This window comes from Capra hircus, chromosome 7, assembly GCF_001704415.2.
Source record: "Capra hircus breed San Clemente chromosome 7, ASM170441v1, whole genome shotgun sequence".
Taxonomy (NCBI): domain Eukaryota; kingdom Metazoa; phylum Chordata; class Mammalia; order Artiodactyla; family Bovidae; genus Capra; species Capra hircus.
Window position 1 is genome coordinate 92,932,835 of NC_030814.1, and position 19,816 is coordinate 92,952,650.

Genomic DNA, 19,816 nt, shown 5'->3' on the forward strand with positions numbered 1-19,816 from the left:
TAAGTTCTTCTCCATGAGAGCATGGCTAGTTGAGCTTCCTCACAGTATGGCAGCTGAGTCAAGCATGGGAATCTCAAGAGAACCAGGTGGAAGTGTGTGATATTGTGATGACTTGGCATGGTATTTTTATGACCTAGTGTCACCACCACCACAGTCACACACGTGCCCAGATTCAAGGGGAAGAAATATAAGTCTCATTGGTTGGTGGAAGGAGTATCAAAGAAAGGACATTGAATTAATGGCATTAGGAATGAAAGATATTGGTTCAACTATCTTTGGAAAATACAAACTATTTCCCAAGATGAAGAAAATTTGTAACTTTGTCTCTCTTTCTCTTCAGATATAGACGAATGCTCTCAAAGGGCCCCAACTTGTGGTCCTAACTCAATCTGTAGAAACCTGCCAGGAAGGTATGAGTGCAGCTGTTTGACTGGTTTCTCTTCTCCCACTGGAAATAATTGGATCCCTGGAAAGTCAGATCATTTTACCTGCACAGGTAATGCGCTCAGACTCAGGCTTGGATCTTTGGTAGACAACTCCTATTTAGTTGAGTACATGGTGTGCTAAACTTAGACACCTAATCTTTGGTCTGCTCACTCTCCTCCACTGTTTCTCGGACATTAATGAATGCCTCTCCCATCGGGTCTGCCCAGAGCATTCTGAGTGCATCAACTCTTTGGGAAGCTACCGCTACAGCTGTCATGTTGGATTCACCTCTAAAAACCCCATCTGTGAAAGTATAGAGAACTTGATCTTCTTTTTTAGCTACTCAGTTAATTAAGAATTTTATTTGATGTTCCTATGAGGTAAAGATTATGTTCCTAATGATCCACTTGAGGCTCAGAGAGGTAAAGTCATTTATCCAAGGATACACAGCTATGAAGTGGAAGAAGCTGAATTTGAACTCCTGTTGAGTGTCATCTATGAGTTAAGCTGTGGCTCAGGCAATACTTGAGAATACTTCATGGCTCAAGCTCTAGCCTGATTTACACTTAACTGGTGGGAGATATGACAGTATCTGGAGATAGTTTTGGTTTTCCGTTCTGATGATGTTGGTGGGTAGTTTGTATTAATCAACTGGTCAGTCTCTGGGTAGAGATCAGAGATCCTGTTAAGCATCCTCCAATGCACATCTAAGCCTCTCCACAACCAAGAATAATCTGGTCCCATGTGTCATTAGCACTGAGATAAATTCTGTCCTGGGGAAAGCTCAGATCCAAAATTCAGAATTTTTTCTTGAAAGGTATTTGAATGAAGATCTGAGAGTTATTCTTGATATTCCTTTCCCTTCCATATTAAATCGGTCATTGTGTTTTGGGCAATCTACCTGCTAAATATGTCTTGAATCTCTCCACTCTTTTCCATCCTTGGTTTAAGTTCCATCATTATTACAGTGGCCTCCTCACTAGTCTCTCCATTTTTCTAGTGTTGCTTTCTCAAATCTATTCTGCACACTGCAACCAGAATACTGTCACCAAGAGATATGGGCTTCAATTCCTGAGTCTGCTTGCTGCAGCATTACTAATTATCTGAAGGGAGGGTGATTCCATAAGCAAGGCATAGAACGATCAAGCCCTCAACATATTCCCTTGGCTTGGAGTTAGAGATATTTTGAAATCATCTCTGACACTTCTGATCTATTTGTAGCAGTTAGCTATTGCTGAGTAACAAATGACCCCAGAAGTTAGTGGCTAAAACTACCACCATTTGTTTATTTCTTAACTCCACATGTTGGAAGTTTAGGTTGGGCTCTGCTCTGGTCAGTTCTTTAGGTCTCCACTGGGCTAGTTCATGTGTTTGTGGTCAGCTGTGTGTCAGCTTTGATGATCTTGGCTGGGCTGCCTCATATATCTGCAGCTCATCTAGGATGATCTGTGTCTCTTTCACTTTGTCTTTTTCTTACTATCCTGGAGTTTGTTCATGTGACAAAGGCAAGGGACCCAAAGAATGAGCAGAAATAGGTTTCTTGAGGTCTGTTTGGAAGTGCCACCATGTTGCTTCTGCTGTATCTATTGGCTAGTGCAAGTCATAGAGCCAGGTAGAGTGAAGGGCTGCAGAATCAAACTCCACACGTTAGAGAGATGAGTGGCAATGTCACATTGTATGGCACAAGCCTCATGCCAAGGTTGGACATAGGGAGGAGTAGAACATGACAGCCATTTCTACAATCTATGATCATTATGGTTTGAAACTATTTGTTACCTTTTGTGTGCATGCAATTGGCCAGAATGTATTCTCATGGCCGTGCCTAACTTAAAGTGAGGTTAGGGAGAAGGAGAAAGTCTGGATATTGGGGAGGGTCAAGTGGAGATAATCTCCTGTTTGTAGTGTCCCATCTTTACCATTTCTTCTTCTTTGACATGGCTTTTGATTTCTACTCACCAGATGTGGATGAATGTGCCAATCCCAGAAGCTGCCCAGAGCATTCGACTTGCCACAACAGTCTTGGAAGCTACTCTTGTGTCTGCAACACAGGATATGAATCCAGAAGTGGAAAGAAGAATTTCCAGGGACCAAGAGAGACATGTGAAGGTAAGTGAAGAATCAAGTCCAATCTGTTTGCAAAGACAGCAGTGGTGGGGAAGAAGTTGAAGTGGGTCTCAGCTGAGTCCAAAGCCCTTGTCTGTAGAGCTGAAGCCAATAGTCAATCATTCATTCATGCATTCATTCTACAAATATTTCTTGAGCACCTAGTATATGCCAAGCATTATTCTAGCGATGAAGGATACAGCAGTGAGTAACACAGGTAAAAATTACTTGTTCTCCTGGAACTTATCTTAAAATGTGGGGAGAGGAAGGTAACAACAAAATGCATGCAGGAAAATCTTGTGTGTCAGGAATAGTTCAAGGAAAGGTGAATAGGGAATACATGAGGGTGATGCTGTAGTTTTAATAGAGTGGTAGGGAGAGGTCATGCTGAGAAGTTGATTTTTGATATAAGACCCGAGGGAGTGAGATACTGGGTGTCTGGGGAAGGGTATTCTAGGAAGAGGAAACAGTGGGTGCAGTGGTCTGGAGGCAGGATCCCAGCCAAGACACTAAGCTCTTCCAAACATGTGTTAGTTCAGTCCTCCCAACAAACTGATGGTACAATGGCATTTTATACCCATCTTACAGATGAGGAACAGCCTCCATTGTGATGGAATCACCAAAGTCAAATAGAAAGGAAATAAGAGAGTTAAGATTCAGCTCTTCCCAGCGTGACTTCATACCCCAACCACCATGCCCTTTTGCCTCTGAATCAGGTTGCAAACACTAGCATCTCAGGGTGGGCTTGTGCAGGACAGATATCAACTTAATCTTCAAATTCCCAGTCTCTGAGACTCAAGACAGCTTGGAAAGCTGTCATGTAAAAACACCAGAGCCAGACAGAACGTGGATTTAAATCGCAGTTGTGCTTTTCACAAGATATGTGATTTTTCACAGTTTTGAAGCCTCAGTTTTCTCCTCTGAAAAATTGAAATATTAGTTTGCAATTCATAGGGCTGCTGTGAGCTTTCATGAAGTGGATGCCTATAAAGATTTTCCTCATTGCCTGCCATAAAGAAAGAGCAACACGTTTGCAGTGCATTTTTTATGTTAGCTAGTGAATACTTCTATAATATTTGCTCTGTCCCAGATTCCATTCTGAGTATTTAAAGATACTTATTGTTGTTCAGTCACTAAGTCATGTCTGTCTCTTCGAGGACTGCAGCATGCCAGACTTCCCTGTTTTTCACTATGTCCCATAGTTTGCTCAGACTCATGTCCATTGAGTCGGTGATGCCATCCAACCATCTCGTCCTCTATTGTCCCCTTCTTCTGCCCTCAATCTTTCCCAGCATCTGGATCTTTTCTGATTAGGTGGCCCTTCACATCAGGTGGCCAAAGTGTTGGAGCTTCAGTTTCAGCATCAGTCCTTCCAATGAATATTGAGGGTTGATTTCCTTTAAGATTGACTGGTTTGATCTCATCATCTTATTTCCTCTGAACTCAATTGGGTGGGTTCTATTATTGCTTTCATTTCAAAGATGAGGAAACAGAGACACAGAGAGATCAATTTTCTTATCCAGTGTATTAGCTCAGACTGCCATAACAAGGTACCATATATCGAGGGTGGGGGCTTCACCAACAGAGATTTATTATCTCATAGTTTTGGATGCTGGAGGTCCAAGATTAAATATCAACATGGTAGGGTTCTGGAGAGAGCTCTCTTCCTGTCTTGTACACAGCTGCATTCTTTCTGTGTCCCCACACAGCAGAGAGGGAGAAAGAGCTCTTGTGTTTTACCTCTTTTTTTCAAAAGTATAACATGTATTTCTTTTTTACACATGGTTGCATTGTATTTATTTGGCTGTGTTGTGTCTTAATTGTGGCACTCATAGTCTTCCTTGTGGTGCCTGGAGTCATTAGTTGTGGTACACATGCTCAGTAGTTGTGGTGTGAGGGCTTAGTTGCTCCATGGCACGTTGGATATTAACTCCCTGACCAGGCATTGAACCTCCATCCCCTGCATTGCAGGGCAGATTCTTAACCACTGGACCATCAGGAAAGTCCCTCTTCCTCTTCTTTTTAGGGCATTAATCCCATCACGAGAGCTCCACACTCAAGATCTTATCTAAACCTAATTGTTTTCCACATCCAAATGCCATCCCACTGGGGGAGAGGAGGGCTTCAACTTGTGAATTTTGGAGAGACATAATTCACTCCATAATATCCAGTAACACACAGATTATAAGGATCAGAGCCAGGCTTTGAACTCATGACATCCATGCTCTCTCCCCTCCACTTGGATATAGTGATTCCTTGGAAAGGAATTGAAATTCATTAACAAAAGAGGGGAATGATAAATTTGAGGCTGAGGGAACACAGGTGAGAGAGAATGAGCCTCATGAACCGACAGGTAATCGATGAATTTGAATCATGAATTATGAAAGCATTAGAAGCAAAATATGAGAGACTTCCCTGGCAGTCCAGTGGCTAAGACTTCACCTTCCAATGCAGTGAGAAAAGGTTTGGCCCCTGGCTGGGGAGTTAAGATCCCACTTGCCTCACAGCCAAAATCCCAAAACATAAAACAGAAGCGAAATTGTAACAAATTTAGTAAAAACTTTAAAATAATGTTTGGTCGCTAAGTCATGTCTGATTCTTTTGCGACCCCATGGACTGTAGACTTCCCTGTCCATGGGATTATGCAGGCAAGAATACAGGACTGGGTTGCCATTTCCTTCTCCAAGGAATTTTCTGGATCGAAGGATCGAATTCATGTGTCCTGCTTTGGCAGGCAGATTCTTTACCACTGACTCACTAGGGAAGCCTTGGTCCACATTAAAAAAAAAAAAAAAAACTTAGAAAAAAAAAGAAAGGAAAAGATGAGCTCAGCTGAGAACAGACTCTCAGGGTCTTACATGTTCTAATGAGGAGTGTGGATTCTGTCCTGAGCTGTGGGGGATCCTTATCAGAAGATTTGCATGGGTCACACACACGTCTCTAAATGCTTTATTTTCGTAGTGACAAAAATGAGTTTAAAAGGTGAGCCTGAAGGAGTCAGGGAAACCCATTGGCTTTAGCCAGTGATGGGGCTGTGAACTGCTACTGTACTCTCATCATTCTTCTGCATTTTGATTTTCCACTTAGATGTGGACGAATGTTCCAGGAACTCAACTCTTTGTGGTCCCAATTCTGTCTGCACCAACATCCCAGGAAAATACAGTTGCTCCTGCTTGCCAGGGTTCTTTTCACCTGGAGTGTGGAGCCCTGAAAAGCCTGAGGCTTTCAAGTGTGCAGGTAACTCTTCCAGCCATTTTGGGGACTTCTCAGTGGGTGTCAAACTACCCTGAAACATGGTGACTTATAAAAACAGTCATTTGTTCTTTTTAAAAAAGTATTTATTTATTTGGGTACTTTGGGTCTTGTTGTGGTACATGGGATCTTTCGTTGGGGCTTGCAGGCTTAGTTGCTCCATGGCATTTGAAAACTTAGTTCCCCAACCAAGGATTGAACCCATGTCCCCTGTTTTGGAAGACAGATCCTTAACTACTGGACCACTAGGGAAGTCCCCAGTCACCTGTCTTTGCCCATGATTCTGTGGGTTGACCATACAGTTTTTGGGGGGCCCTACCATGGTTGGCAGGTCCAAAATAACCTTGCTTACATGGCTGGTAGTTGGCAATGGCCTCTGGCTGGGAGTTCAGCTGGCCCTTCAGTTTTCCTTATGAACTTTTCCTCATGGCTGCTTGGGCTTCCTCAGAGCACTGCAGCTGGCTCAGAAACTCTCAGAGGGACGTTGGTTATATGGCCAGGGTTCCTCAACTTTGGTACTATTGACTTTAGGAGCTGGATAGCTCTTTGTTGTGTGTGGGGGCTGCTAACCTGTGCATTATAGGATATTTGGCAGGGTCTTTGGTCTCTACCCATTGGATCCAAGTGACCACTAAAAATTTCTCCAGACATTGCCCAAGGTCCCTCAGTTGAGAACCACTAGATCAACAAAATAGAGATTTCTTACTCTCACACCAATCCAATACAGATATACTTGGCCGAGGGGCAACTTTCCTCCGTGGAGTGATATAGGGAACCAGTCTCTTTGTATCTCTTGGTTCTTCTATCCCTTAAGACATTAGAATTCCTGGTTCCAGGAACTTCCCTGGTGGCCCAGCAGTTAAGACTCCATGCTCTCAATGTAAGGGGTGCAAGTTCCATCCTTGGTCAGGGGACTAAGGTACCACTTAAGCCATGTGGGCATGGCCAGAAGATTTTAAAAAGAAATTTCTGGTTACAGTCAGTAGTGGGGAAAAAGAGAAAAGGTACAGCAACTTCTTAACCCCTTGGCTCAGAAGTTACACGTCATACTCCTTCACATTCTATAAGTGAAAGCTAGTCACTTGATCCCATCTAGCTGCAGAGGATTCTGGGAAATGTAGTCCCTGGTTGGGCTGTTATGTTTTAGCAAGAACTCTTCGCTTTGAGGGGCTTCCCTGGTGGCTCAGTGATAAAGAATCTGCCTGCAATGCAGGAGGTGCAGGTGATGTGCATTCCATCCCTGGGTGTGGAAGATCCTCTGGAGGAAAACATGGCAGCCCACTCCAGCATTCTCCCCTAGAGAATCCCATGGACAGAGGAGCCTGGTGGGCTACAGTCCACAGGGTCACAAAGAGTTGAACACGACTGAAGCAACAGAGCACATGTGCACCCTCTGCTTTGAAAGGGGAAGCCTGGTTTTCATTGGCTTGGTGACCCATCCTGCATCATGCCTGGTCTCTACTCCACAGATGTTGACGAGTGCCTTGACAGGTGCCTTTTCAATGGGACATGCACCAACACCCCTGGGAGCTATTTCTGCACCTGCCACCCGGGCTTTGCACCAAGCAATGGACAACTCAACTCCAAAGATCAAAAGGCAGACTGCATAGGTGAGTAGGAAGTTTGCTGGACCGCCTTGGAAAGAACTATATCCTTACTCCTCTGCACTGTTTGATATCTTTGAGTTTTTTGCAGATATCGATGAGTGCCTTCAGGATCCCTCACGATGTGGCCCAAACTCTGTCTGCACCAACACCCTGGGCTCCTACAGCTGTGGCTGCATTGTAGGTTTTCATCCCAATCCAGAAGGCTCCTGGAAACATGGCAACTTCAGCTGCCAAAGTAATAATCTCCTTACATGTCTTGGCAATGGAATCTGTGTCTTGCTTTGTAGAATTTTCACTTTTTCTCATTCTCTGGATTTTCCTATTTTTTTTTTACTTTATCTACATATTCTCCTATTTTCTGTTCACTTGTTAACTCATTAATCATTCATTTGATAAAGTATTTTTGGAGCAACTGCTAATTAATGAATTCAACAGTCCCCTGCACTAGGTCCTGAGGATTTAATATCTACTACTGCGGGCAAGAATCCTTTAGAAGAAGTGGAGTAGGCATCATGGTCAACAAAAGAGTCCAAAATGCAGTACTTGGATGCAATCTCAAAAATGACAGAATGATCTCTTCGTTTCCAAGGCAAAATATTCAATATCACAGTAATCCAAGTCTATGCCCCAGCCAGTAATGCTGAAGAAGCTGAAGTTGACTAGTTCTATGAAGATCTACAAGACCTTTTAGAACTAACACTAAAGAAAAGTGTCCTTTTCAGTATAAGGGACTGGAATGCAAAAGTAGGAAGTCAAGAAACACCTGGAGTAACAGGCAAATTTGGCCTTGGAATACGGAATGAAGCAGGGCAAAGACTAATAGAGTTTTGCCAAGAGAATGCACTGGTCATAGCAAACACCCTCTTCCAACAACACAAGAGAAGACTCTACACATGGACATCCCCAGATGGTCAACACTGAAATCAGATTGATTATATTCTTGCAGCCAAAGATGGAGAAGCTTTATACAGTCAACAAAAACAAGACCAGGAGCTGACTGTGGCTCAGATCATGAACTCCTTATTGCCAAATTCAGGCTGAAATTGAAGAAAGTAGGGAAAACCACTAGACCATTCAGGTATGACCTAGATCAAATCCCTTATGATTATACAGTGGAAGTGAGAAATAGATTTAAGGGCCTAGATCTGGTAGATAGAGTGCCTGATGAACTATGGAATGAGGCTCGTGACATTGTACAGGAGACAGGGATCAAGACCATCCCCATGGAAAAGAAATGTAAAAAAAGCAAAATGGCTGTCTGGGGAGGCCTTACAAATAGCTGTGAAAAGAAGAGAGGCGAAAAGCAAAGGAGAAAAGGAAATATATAAGCAACTGAATGCAGAGTTCCAAAGAATAGCAAGAAGAGATAAGAAAGCCTTCCTCAGCAATCAGTGCAAAGAAATAGAGGAAAACAACAGAATGGGAAAGACTAGAGATCTCTTCAAGAAAATTAGAGATACCAAGGGAACATGGAACATTTCATGCAAAGATGGGCTCAATAAAGGATAGAAATGGTCTGGACCTAACAGAAGCAGAAGATATTAAGAAGCGGTAGCAAGAATACACAGAAGAACTGTACAAAAAGATCTTCAAGACCAAGATAATCATGATGGTGTGATCACTCACCTAGAGCCAGACATCCTGGAATGTGAAGTGAAGTGGGCCTTAGAAAGCATCACTACAAACAAAGCTAGTGGAGGTGATGAAATTCCAGTGGAGCTATTTCAAATCCTGAAAGATGATGCTGTGAAAGTGCTGCACTCAATATGCCAGCAAGTTTGGAAAACTCAGCAGTGGCCACAGGACTGGAAAAGGTCAATTTTCATTCCAATCCCAAAGAAAGGCAATGACAAAGAATGCTCAAACTAGCGCACAATTGCACTCATCTCACATGCTAGTAAAGTAATGCTCAAAATTCTCCAAGCCAGGCTTTAGCAATATGTGAACCGTGAACTTCCAGATGTTCAAGCTGGTTTTAGAAAAGGCAGAGGAACCAGAGATCAAATTGCCAACATCCACTGGATCATCAGAAAAGCAAGAGAGTTCCAGAAAAACATCTATTTATGCTTTATTGACTATGCCAAAGTCTTTGACTGCCAACAAACTGGAAAATTCTGAAAGAGATGGGAATACCAGACCACCTGACCTGCCTTTTGAGAAACCTATATGCAGATCAGAAGCAACAGTTAGAACTGGACATGGAACAACAGACTGGTTCCAAATAGGAAAAGGAGTACATCAAGGCTGTATATTGTCACCCTGCTTCTTTAACTTCTATGCAGAGTACATCATGAGAAACGCTGGGCTTGAAGAAGCACAAGCTGGAATCAAGATTGCCGGGAGAAATATCAATAACCTCATATATGCAGATGACACCACCCTTATGGAAGAAAGTGAAGAGGAGCTAAAAAGCCTCTTGATGAAAGTGAAAGAAGATAGTGAAAAAGTTGGCTTAAAGCTCAACATTCAGAAAATGAAGATCATGGCATCTGGTCCCATCACTTCATGGGAAATAGATGAGGAAACAGTGGAAACAGTGTCAGCCTTTATTTTGGGGGGCTCCAAAATCACTGCAGATGGAAAGATGCTTACTCCTTGGAAGAAAAGTTATGACCAACCTAGATAGCATATTCAAAAGCAGAGGCATTACTTTGCCAACAAAGGTCTGTCTAGTCAAGGCTATGGTTTTTCCAGTGGTCATGTATGGATGTGAGAGTTGGACTGTGAAGAAAGCTGAGCACGGAAGAATTGATGCTTTTGACCTGTGGTGTTGGAGAAGGCTCTTGAGAGTCCCTTGGACTGAAAGGAGATCCAACCAGTCCATTCTAAAGGAGATCAGTCCTGAGTGTTCTTTGGAAAGAATGATGCTAAAGCTGAAACTCCAGTACTTTGGCCACCTCATGCAAAGAGTTGACTCATTGGAAAAGACTGTGATGCTGGGAGGGATTGGGGGAAGGAGGAGAAGGGGACGACCGAGGATGAGATGGCTCGATGGCATCACTGACTCGATGGATGTGAGTCTGAGTGAACTCTGGGAGTGGGTGATGGACGGCGAGGCCTGGCGTGCTGCAATTCATGTGGTCACAAAGAGTCGGACATGACTGAGTGACTGAACTGAACTGATGACAGACATGATAGCTACCCTCATGGAGCTTATAGTCTAGGGAAGGGAGCACATGCATTATTATTTAATAACCACAATGAGTGTGATAATTGAAAAATTGCAGTGTACTTTGTTGTGCATTGTGTAGTGGGATATTTAATATGCTCTGTGAAGTGCCATTTAAACAGAAATTTGAAGGAAGAGTGTGGATTATTTAGATGAAGAGCAGAGATCATGGTGCTCCAAATGATAGCATGTGCAAAGGCCCTGAGCCTAATGCAAAGTGAGGAGGGCATGGGAAATGGCATTTACTTCATCTGAGGATGTGGGCATAAGTCAGCTTCTACAGGACTTGTGTGCCATGTAGAGAATTTTGTAGTCTTTTTGCTGAGAACCACAGGGAACTTTGAAAGGTGTAAAAATTTTTAAGTTATGGACTATTTGATGTTGTAAAAGTATAGATAACTTATATGGAGGCAAAGGGGTATAATAATAAAATGAGTATATCTTAAGTCCTTAGCAACATAAGAACTAGAACATCATCAATGCCAATGCATATCCCTGAGTCCTCTGAAGAGAGGCCCACTTGGAACTTTGTAACTCCTGAACTTAAAATATTCCCCCTCTAAACATTCCTTGTTTAGTATGGTTTGCTTTGGAGCTTTATAAAAATGGTATTTTATTATGTATAGTCTTTTCTGACTTGCTTTCTTCACTTGCTATCATGCTTCTCAGAATCACTGCTGTAGTGTGTAGCTATAGTTTGTTCATTTTCACGGTTGTATTGTATAACATGGCAATGGATGGATTTCATGCAGGGGATGATGAACGCAGACTTGGGGTTAAGTTTGATTTGGTTGCTTTTGTTTTCTTAGGAGGGATTCCCTTCAAGTGTAAAGATGATGTGATAGGCAACAACATGCAGGTCCAGTTATGCCACGTGGGAGCAGCAGTGGAGCCTAAATATGTAAGTATTTTTGAAGGATCCTAGTTTTTGAGGTTTTTCCCAGAAGGCACTTAGGTAGGATGTTGTCCTGCAGCTTTTACTAAAACAAAAATGATCATGGCCTAGACCAGATAGATGTGTATTTCTCTCTTTGTAGCAATCTGAATGTAAGCTGCTGAGATCTGACATGATGGCTCCGTAATACCATGGATGATGGCTCTTCCATCATCAACACAAGACTCCCTTATTGTGGCCCAAAATGGCTGCTGCAGCTCCTGTCATCAAATCTGCATTCCAGTTGGTGGGCAGGGGAGAAGAGCAAGTGAAAGGCACAGTCCTTCCATTTAAGCATATGACCTGTATCACTTTTGCTTATACCTAGTTTCAAGTAAAGCTGGAAAGGAAGGACATTTACCTTTCTAAAACTTGGGAATTCATTTACTCAAATAAGTAAGAATGTTGGAGTCTCACTTTTTTTGAGGTGTATTGCTGCATCTGTCTGATGTGGAATGGATGATACACAGCCTCCAAGCCAGGCAAAGAGGAATCTGGATATCTTGATTTTCTAATGAAGTCATTCTAGTGTGTAAAGATTCCAGAAGCATTTTCAGAAATTGATATCACTATATTAAATATAAACTTATAAATTAGCTTTGGAATTCCGGTGTACTTCAGACCGCAGCTGTTTTTTTTTTAATTGTGAAATACACATAAAAATTATCATTTTAAAGCGTACAATTCAGAGGCATTTAGTACACTCAACAGTGGTGTGAAAACACCACTTCTATCTCCAAAGCTTTTCATCACCACCAAAATAAACCCTGTATGCCCATTAGCAGTTACTCTGTCTTCCCTCCTGTCCTCAACCCCCCAAAAACCATGATCTAATTTCTATCTCTATAGACTTGTTCATTCTGGATATTTCATATAAATGAAATCACATACTATGTGGTCTTCTGTGTCTGGCTTCTCTCACTGCATCATGCTCTCAAGGCCCAACCACGTTGTAGGGAATATCAGTGCTTCAGTCCTTTTCATAGCTGAATTATATTCCAATTGGACCACTGGTTTTTTTCCACACATTTTCTGTCTGTTTTTGTTCTTGTTGTTCAGTCACTCAGTCGTGTCAGACTCTTTGCGACTCCATGAACTGCAGCACTCAGGTTCTGCACTTTTTCACTTCTTTACTGTCTCCTGGAGTTTGTTCAAACTCATGTCCATTGAGTCAATAATGACATCCAACCATCTCATCCTCTGTCACCCCCTTCACCTTCTGCCTTCAATCTTTCCCATCATCAGGGTCTTTTCCAATGAGTCGGCTGTTCACATCAGGTGGCTAAAATATTGGAACTTCTGTCTTTTTACCCCACTCAATAGTTTTGCTGTTGGTTGATGGTTTCTTTTCTTACTTATGGGAGATAAAGGTGCTGTGATTCCAATTCTGATTGAGGGTGAGTTTTTATTTTCCTGAGAATACTATAGCCTCGTGACATCCAGGAATTCAAGACCACCCCCATGTGGAGGGCTCAAGGGCCCAGTTTGTGCATTTCATGCTTGTTCAATGCTCACAGATGCTCTTCCTGCTTGGATACAGGTTTCCTTTTGTGCACTGATGAATGACACCCTCAGCGTTCTGGACAATGTCTGTAAAAACAAAACCACTGTCGTCTCTCTGAAGGTAACACTGAAGTCTTTGCAATTGTGTTTTGAGTTTTGAACATCTTGGGGGATACCTTGGGTGCAGAACATCCTCTTTAGCATAAAGGGTTGTGAGTCAACATTTGATCTACTCCAGCTGTAAGGTTTAAAAAATTAACATGCAGAAAAATTGCCTTTTTTCTGTACAGTTTTGCGGGGTTTATTACCTGAGTAGGTTTGTGTAATTACCACCCACAATTAGACAATAGAACTGTTCCATCCCTCTCCCCCAACAACTTCCATGGTTTTCCTTTTTTTTTTTACTTAAAAAATTAACAAAAAAAATTTTTTTTGGCTGCATGGCATGTGGGATCCTAGTTCCCCAACCAAGGATCAAACCTGCACCCCTGGCAGTGGAAGTGCAGAGTCTTAACCACTGGACCACTGAAGAAGTTCCTTGGGTTTCCCCTGTATAGCCATGTATTCAATCCCTTCACCATTAGCTCCTGTGAATTCCTGATCTGTTCTCTGTCATTTTAGTTTTATCTTTTCAAGAATGTTTTGTAAACGGAATCACACAATAAGTGGCCTTTAGAGTCTAGCTTCTCTCAGTAAGCACTGTGTTTTCAAGTTTCATCCACTTTGTAGCATGTGTTAATGCTTCACTCCTTTTTGTGGCTGAGTAGTATCCCTTTTTCTGGGTGGACCACAGCAGGTTTATCCACTCATCTTTGAAAGATATTTTAATTGTTTCCACCTGACCAAGATCTCTTCATTCCTCCACCCCGACTTCAACTTTTGGTGATTATCAATAGAGCTACGATAAACATTTGTGTGTGTGTGTGTGAATCTGAATTTTCATTTCTCCAGGGTAAATACCTAGAAGTGGAATGACTAGATCATTATAGTTGCAGATTTTATTTAGATCTTTTTGTTGATATATAGTTGGTTTACAGTGTTGTGTTAATTTCTGTCATACAGCAAAGTGATTCAGTTACACACATATATACATTTTAAAAAATATTCTTTTCCATTATGGATTTATCATAGGATACTGAATATAGTTCTCTACATTTGCAGATATTAAACATTAATTTCTATTAAGTCTTTAAGTTGCAACTAATGGTTGTTGTTATTTCATTGATAAATCTAAATGAAAATAAGAATAACACTTTCATTTGTATTCTGGTGAATTTTAAATTAATTAGTATAAGATTTATTCATGAAGTGTATATTCATTCATGGAGTTTTTAGATTAAATTTGTATAAACAATGAGCCCTTTCAACAAACTTATTTAAATTCCTATAAACATTTTCTACCATGTTTACATATATTCTCATTTCTCCCCAAATTTTAAGTACTGAGTGAAGATTTACAAACCTAAGGCAAGGTTACTGTACCCTTACATGCCATGTGTGCCAAGTCGCTTCAGTCATGTCCAACTCTTTGCAACCCTTTGGAGTATAGCCCGCCAGATTCCCCTGTCCATGGAATTCCCCAGGCAAGAATACTGGAATGGGTTACCATCTCCTCCTCCAGGGGATCTTCCTGATCAAACCTGCATCTCTTATGTCTTCTGCGTTGGCAGGCGGGTTCTTTACCACTAGCACCACCTGAGAAGCCCTTACTATGCTCTTGAAGGATTTATAAATCCAATCAACCACACATATGAATATAATAATTCAGATTTTTAAAATGTGCAATGCAGTATGTCAATCTTAAAATTATTCTCTTAAATTGTTCAGATAAAAATCACAAGTCTAATTGCTTTTTGGCATGAAATCATCTGGTTGGTTTCCTTCTCTAATACATCAAATTGTTCCAGCCATTAAGGAACATATTTCCACATTAAGCCAAAGATTAAAAGATGTCCTAAAATTAACACACATGTTTCACTATTATGGAGTTTTAGCCTGCCTGCCATTTTTTTCTTTTCTGAAGATATAAAATAAACTTCCTAGCTAAGATGAATACATTTAATGTCAGAGGAAGTTTTGATGATATTTCATTTGCTACAGAATTGAGAATCACACTTTTTCAGGATGATTCTAGTTGAGATTCTTCTGCTGCCTCAGTGGAGAGGGACCCCAAATACATACCTTTCATTTGGGATATGGTTACAAAACTCAGTACATTCTATTTTTCCCAGACAAACATCTCTCAAGTTTCACTCTGACTCAGTTTTTACTGAAGTTTTTCATCTTCTCATCATCAAATTTGGGTAGATAGAAATTGGTTTCCCTGCTAAGATTTCTGTTAATGTCCTTCACCATTGGACTGGATTCAATAAATTTCTTCCCTTCATTTTTTAGGTTGTGAATTATTTTCCGATTTTTTTTGTTGGGATCACATTTTATAGTCAACTTATTGATAATCAACAATTGAAGAAATAGTATCAGCATTAATATTAATATAATTATTGCTATTCTTTCCTTAACTCTGTTCCTTAGACAGAACCAAATGTTAACCTTTAGATGTGTATCTTTCCATATCTTTTTTTACTTTGTGAATACATGGAAAACAGATCCACACCGCACGCGCGCGCGCGCACACACACACACACACACACACACACATTGAAGCATTTATTGAGTACCTACTGAGTGGTTTATAACAGTGACTAAGAATCCAATCTCTGATGTCAGATCCCCAAGGTTCAAATCTTTGTCCTGCTACCTATAAGATATGTACTCATGTTTTCCTATCCAAAGTGGTATTAACAGTAGCCTCAATTTCATAGTTATCATAAAATTAAATAATATATATAATATTATTCAAACAATAGATAATATTTAAATAATATATGCAATAATTAAATAATATATAATATATCATAAAATTAAGTAATACATAAGATTATGTATAAAATATATCATATAATAATACATAGTTTAATATATATGCTACATATAAATTATATATATTATGTATTATATATCATATATAATATAATATATATATTGTATAATATTATACATTAAACATTATATTATAATGTATATTCAAATCATGTTATATTATATAAGATATATAAGATATCCTATATATAAATATATATCTTATAGTATATATATCTTATATATCTTATATAAGATATACAATATATAAAATATATAAAATATAAATATATAATATATATAATATATAAAATATATTATATATAATATAATATATAAAATATATTATATATAATATATAGAATATAAATATAAAATATATAATAATATATAATATATAAATATAATAAATATAAAATATAAATATAAAATATACATTATATGTGTGTTATATATTATATTTTATTATATATTATCTATTATCTATGATATATATAATATATTATATATTATATAATATTTACATATGCTATATAAAACTATATTATTTATATATATAATTATATATTATATACAATTTATATACTATTTAAATATATAATATATAATAATATATAATATAATATATAAATTATGATATAATACAATATATGGCTCAGATGGTAAAGTGTCTGCCTGCAATGCAGGAGACCTGGGTTCAATTCCTGGGTTGGGAAGATCTTCTGGAGAAGGAAACGGCAATCCACTCCAGTACTCTTGCCTAGAAAATCCCACGGACGGAGGAGCCTAGTAGGCTACAGTCCATGGGGTCGCAAAGAGTCAGACACGACTGAGCGACTTCACTTCACTTCACTTCATACTATATATAATATAATATATACTGTATATAATATAAGTTAAATACAATTAATTTAAGTAGAAATTTAATAATATTAAAATAATATATAAATATATTTATATATGAATATTCATATATATTTTATATGATATATAACATTTATTAAATAATATATTATTAAATAAATAATATATATAATAAATATGTATTATTTTATAAAATAAAAATAATATATAACATATATAATTAAATAATATTTATATAACCAATACTTGGTTCACAATAAGTATGAATTATATTTATTTTAAAATCTCAGTTAGTGCCAGAAACATAAATACCATAAATATGAAAGTTTAAATTAAAATGCTTGCTGTTTTAAAAGCAAAATGAGATAATATAACACATGGTTCTGTAACAGATTTATAGACTTAGAGAACTAACTTATGGTTATGGGGGGATAGGTGGGGAGAGATATAGATTGGGGTTTTGGAATTGACATGTACATAATGCTATGCTTAAAATAGACAGCCAGAGTTTCTGGCTTTTCCCTGTAGAACACAGGAAACTCTGCTCAATATTCTCTAATAACCTAAATGGGAGAAGAAGAATAGATACTTGTACATGTATCACTGAATCACTTTACTGTACATCTGAAACTAACACAATATTATTCATCAATGATCAGTTCAGTTCAGTTCAGTCGCTCAGTCATGTCTGACTCTTTGCGACCCCATGAATCACAGCATGCCAGGCCTCCCTGTCCATCACCAACTCCCGGAGTTCGCTCAAACTCACGTCCATCGAGTCAGTGATGCCATCCAGCCATCTCATCCTCTGTCATCCCCTTCTCCTCCTGCCCCCAATCCCTCCCAGCATCAGAGTCTTTTCCAGTGAGTCAGCTCTTCACATGAGATGGCGAAAGTACTGGAGTTTCAGCTTCAGCATCGTTCCCTCCAAAGAAATCCCAGGGCTGATCTCAATGATACTCCAATATAAAATAAAAAATTTTTAAGAGGAAATATAATTGTAGACTCACAGGAAGTTGCAAAAATAGACAGAATCCTTTGAAAACTTCCAAATTTCCCCAGTGGTGACATCTCATATAATGAGAAAATGTCAAAACCAGATAAAAAACAACAAATGTGATTCTGTACTTTGCTTTACTTAAAAATAGCTCATGAACCTTTCTGCTTGTTAATATATATGGGTATGCTATATCATTCTTTTATTAGCAACTGCATATGGAGCTTCCCCTGTATATGGAAGATCCCCTGGAGAAAGGCATGGCTACCCACTCCAGTATTCTTGCCTGGAGAATCCCATGGACAGAGACGCCTGGTGGGCTACAGTCCATGCGGTCACAAAGAATCAGATACGACTCAGTGACTAACACTTTCACACTATCCCATGATTTTATTTTATTTTATTTATTTTTAAAAAACTGAACAAACACCTAGGGCTCGTATCTCAGCTCTTCCCAATTACTTCTCACCCCAAGCCAGAGGAATCCCAAGCGGTACAAAAATGCCATGTTGAGGGTGCTGGTGTTCATAGGTAAGTTGGCCTAAGGAAGCAGGCTGGCAGTGGGTACCCCAACACTAGGAGGTGAGGAGACTAGGTGATTTATAGGGTTACTGAGGTACCTAAGGGTAATATTCCAGCTCATGAACTCCTTTATAGAATTTTAGAGCTTGGTCCCCTTAGCTGTGATCGCAATTCCCAGATCCAGGTTGGCCCTCTTACAGTTTACCCAAGCCTAGCACCTCCAAAGGATAGTGGACCTGCTGGGCAGACAGGGCTTTGCAAAATCACCATGATTTGATTTTAGCATGTTTTATTTAACCAATTGCTTGGACATTCAGGCTTTCCAGATTTTTGCTATCAAAAACCATGCTAAGATGAACATCATTACACAAGATCCTTGCACAATTTTAAAGTATTTCTTGAAGGAGGGAATTCCCGGAAGGGAAATTGCTGAGTCAAAAGGGTACATGTAATTTATAAGGCAACAAGTGCTGACTTACTGCACGCCAAGTTGCATCCCCAGTAGGGCTTCCTGAATCAGGAAAAAGAGGCTGAGGAAATGTCTTTTCTTTTTTTTTTAAGATTTTTTTAAAAGTCTTTATTGAGTCTGTTACAATATTGCTTATGTTTTGGTTTGTTTTTTTTTTTTGTTGTTGTTGTTGTTTTTGTTTTTGTTTTTTTGGCCAAAAAATAAAAAATGTAGGATGATGTGTAGGGTCTTAACTCCTCAACCAGGGATGTGTGGGATGTGGGACATGTGGAATCTTAGCTTCCCAACCAGGGATGGAACCCATGCCACCTGCACTGTATGGAGGAGTCTTAACCACTGGCCACCAGGGAAGTCCCTAGTGAATGGCCTTTTAAATTCTTCATCATCCCAGACTGTCAACCCATTCTCATGGTGAGAGACGGGGGACAACTGCTGTTTCACTGATGAGAGAAAGAGCAAACACATACCTTTCCTTGCAGAATACAGCTAAGAAATTTGCCTCTGTGATTGAAAACACATCCAAGTGGTCCAACTTCACCAAAGAAGAGACCTCTACGCTGGCCACAGTCTTGCTGGAGAGCGTGCAAAGCACCACGTTGGCAGCTTTTCTGAAACCCTCAGCGAATGTCAGTCAGACTATTCAGACGAAACATTTAGGTAGGATATATCTTTGGTGTCAAGGTCACATCCGGGGGCTGACTTAGGTGGGTGACTTTGACATTGTGATTCCCCATGGCTTTCTCATACACCACATCCAACTTGTGTCTCCTGCTTTGGCAGGTGGATTCTTTACCACTGAACCACTTGGGAAGCCCTAAAGAAGAGTGGAACACAGTAAAATCTGTCAGAGAAGGGATCAGAAAAGAGAGAGGCAGATTTTGTAGACAAATGCAGGCTTCCCTGATATCTTGGTGGTAAAGAATCTGCTTGCAATGCAGGATATGTGGGACACCTGGGTTCGATCCCCAGGTCAGGAAGAACCCCTGGAGGAGGAAATGGCAATCCACTCCAGTATTCTTGCCTGGGAAATCCCATGGTTGGAGGAGCCTCG

General features: G+C 39.7%; 1 protein-coding gene across 2 annotated transcripts in view; it reads left to right on the forward strand.

Annotated features, from left to right (window-relative positions):
- ADGRE1 (adhesion G protein-coupled receptor E1) overlaps positions 1–19,816 on the forward strand; it is a 94,955-nt gene that overhangs the window by 52,406 nt on the left and 22,733 nt on the right. For both annotated transcript variants that reach the window (XM_018050945.1, XM_018050946.1), the window contains 8 exons: positions 341–496; positions 2,386–2,532; positions 5,617–5,766; positions 7,251–7,391; positions 7,477–7,623; positions 11,367–11,458; positions 13,032–13,115; positions 19,245–19,422. In XM_018050945.1, coding sequence (XP_017906434.1) covers positions 341–496; positions 2,386–2,532; positions 5,617–5,766; positions 7,251–7,391; positions 7,477–7,623; positions 11,367–11,458; positions 13,032–13,115; positions 19,245–19,422 — 1,095 coding nt within the window. The remainder of the gene's footprint in view (positions 1–340; positions 497–2,385; positions 2,533–5,616; positions 5,767–7,250; positions 7,392–7,476; positions 7,624–11,366; positions 11,459–13,031; positions 13,116–19,244; positions 19,423–19,816) is intronic.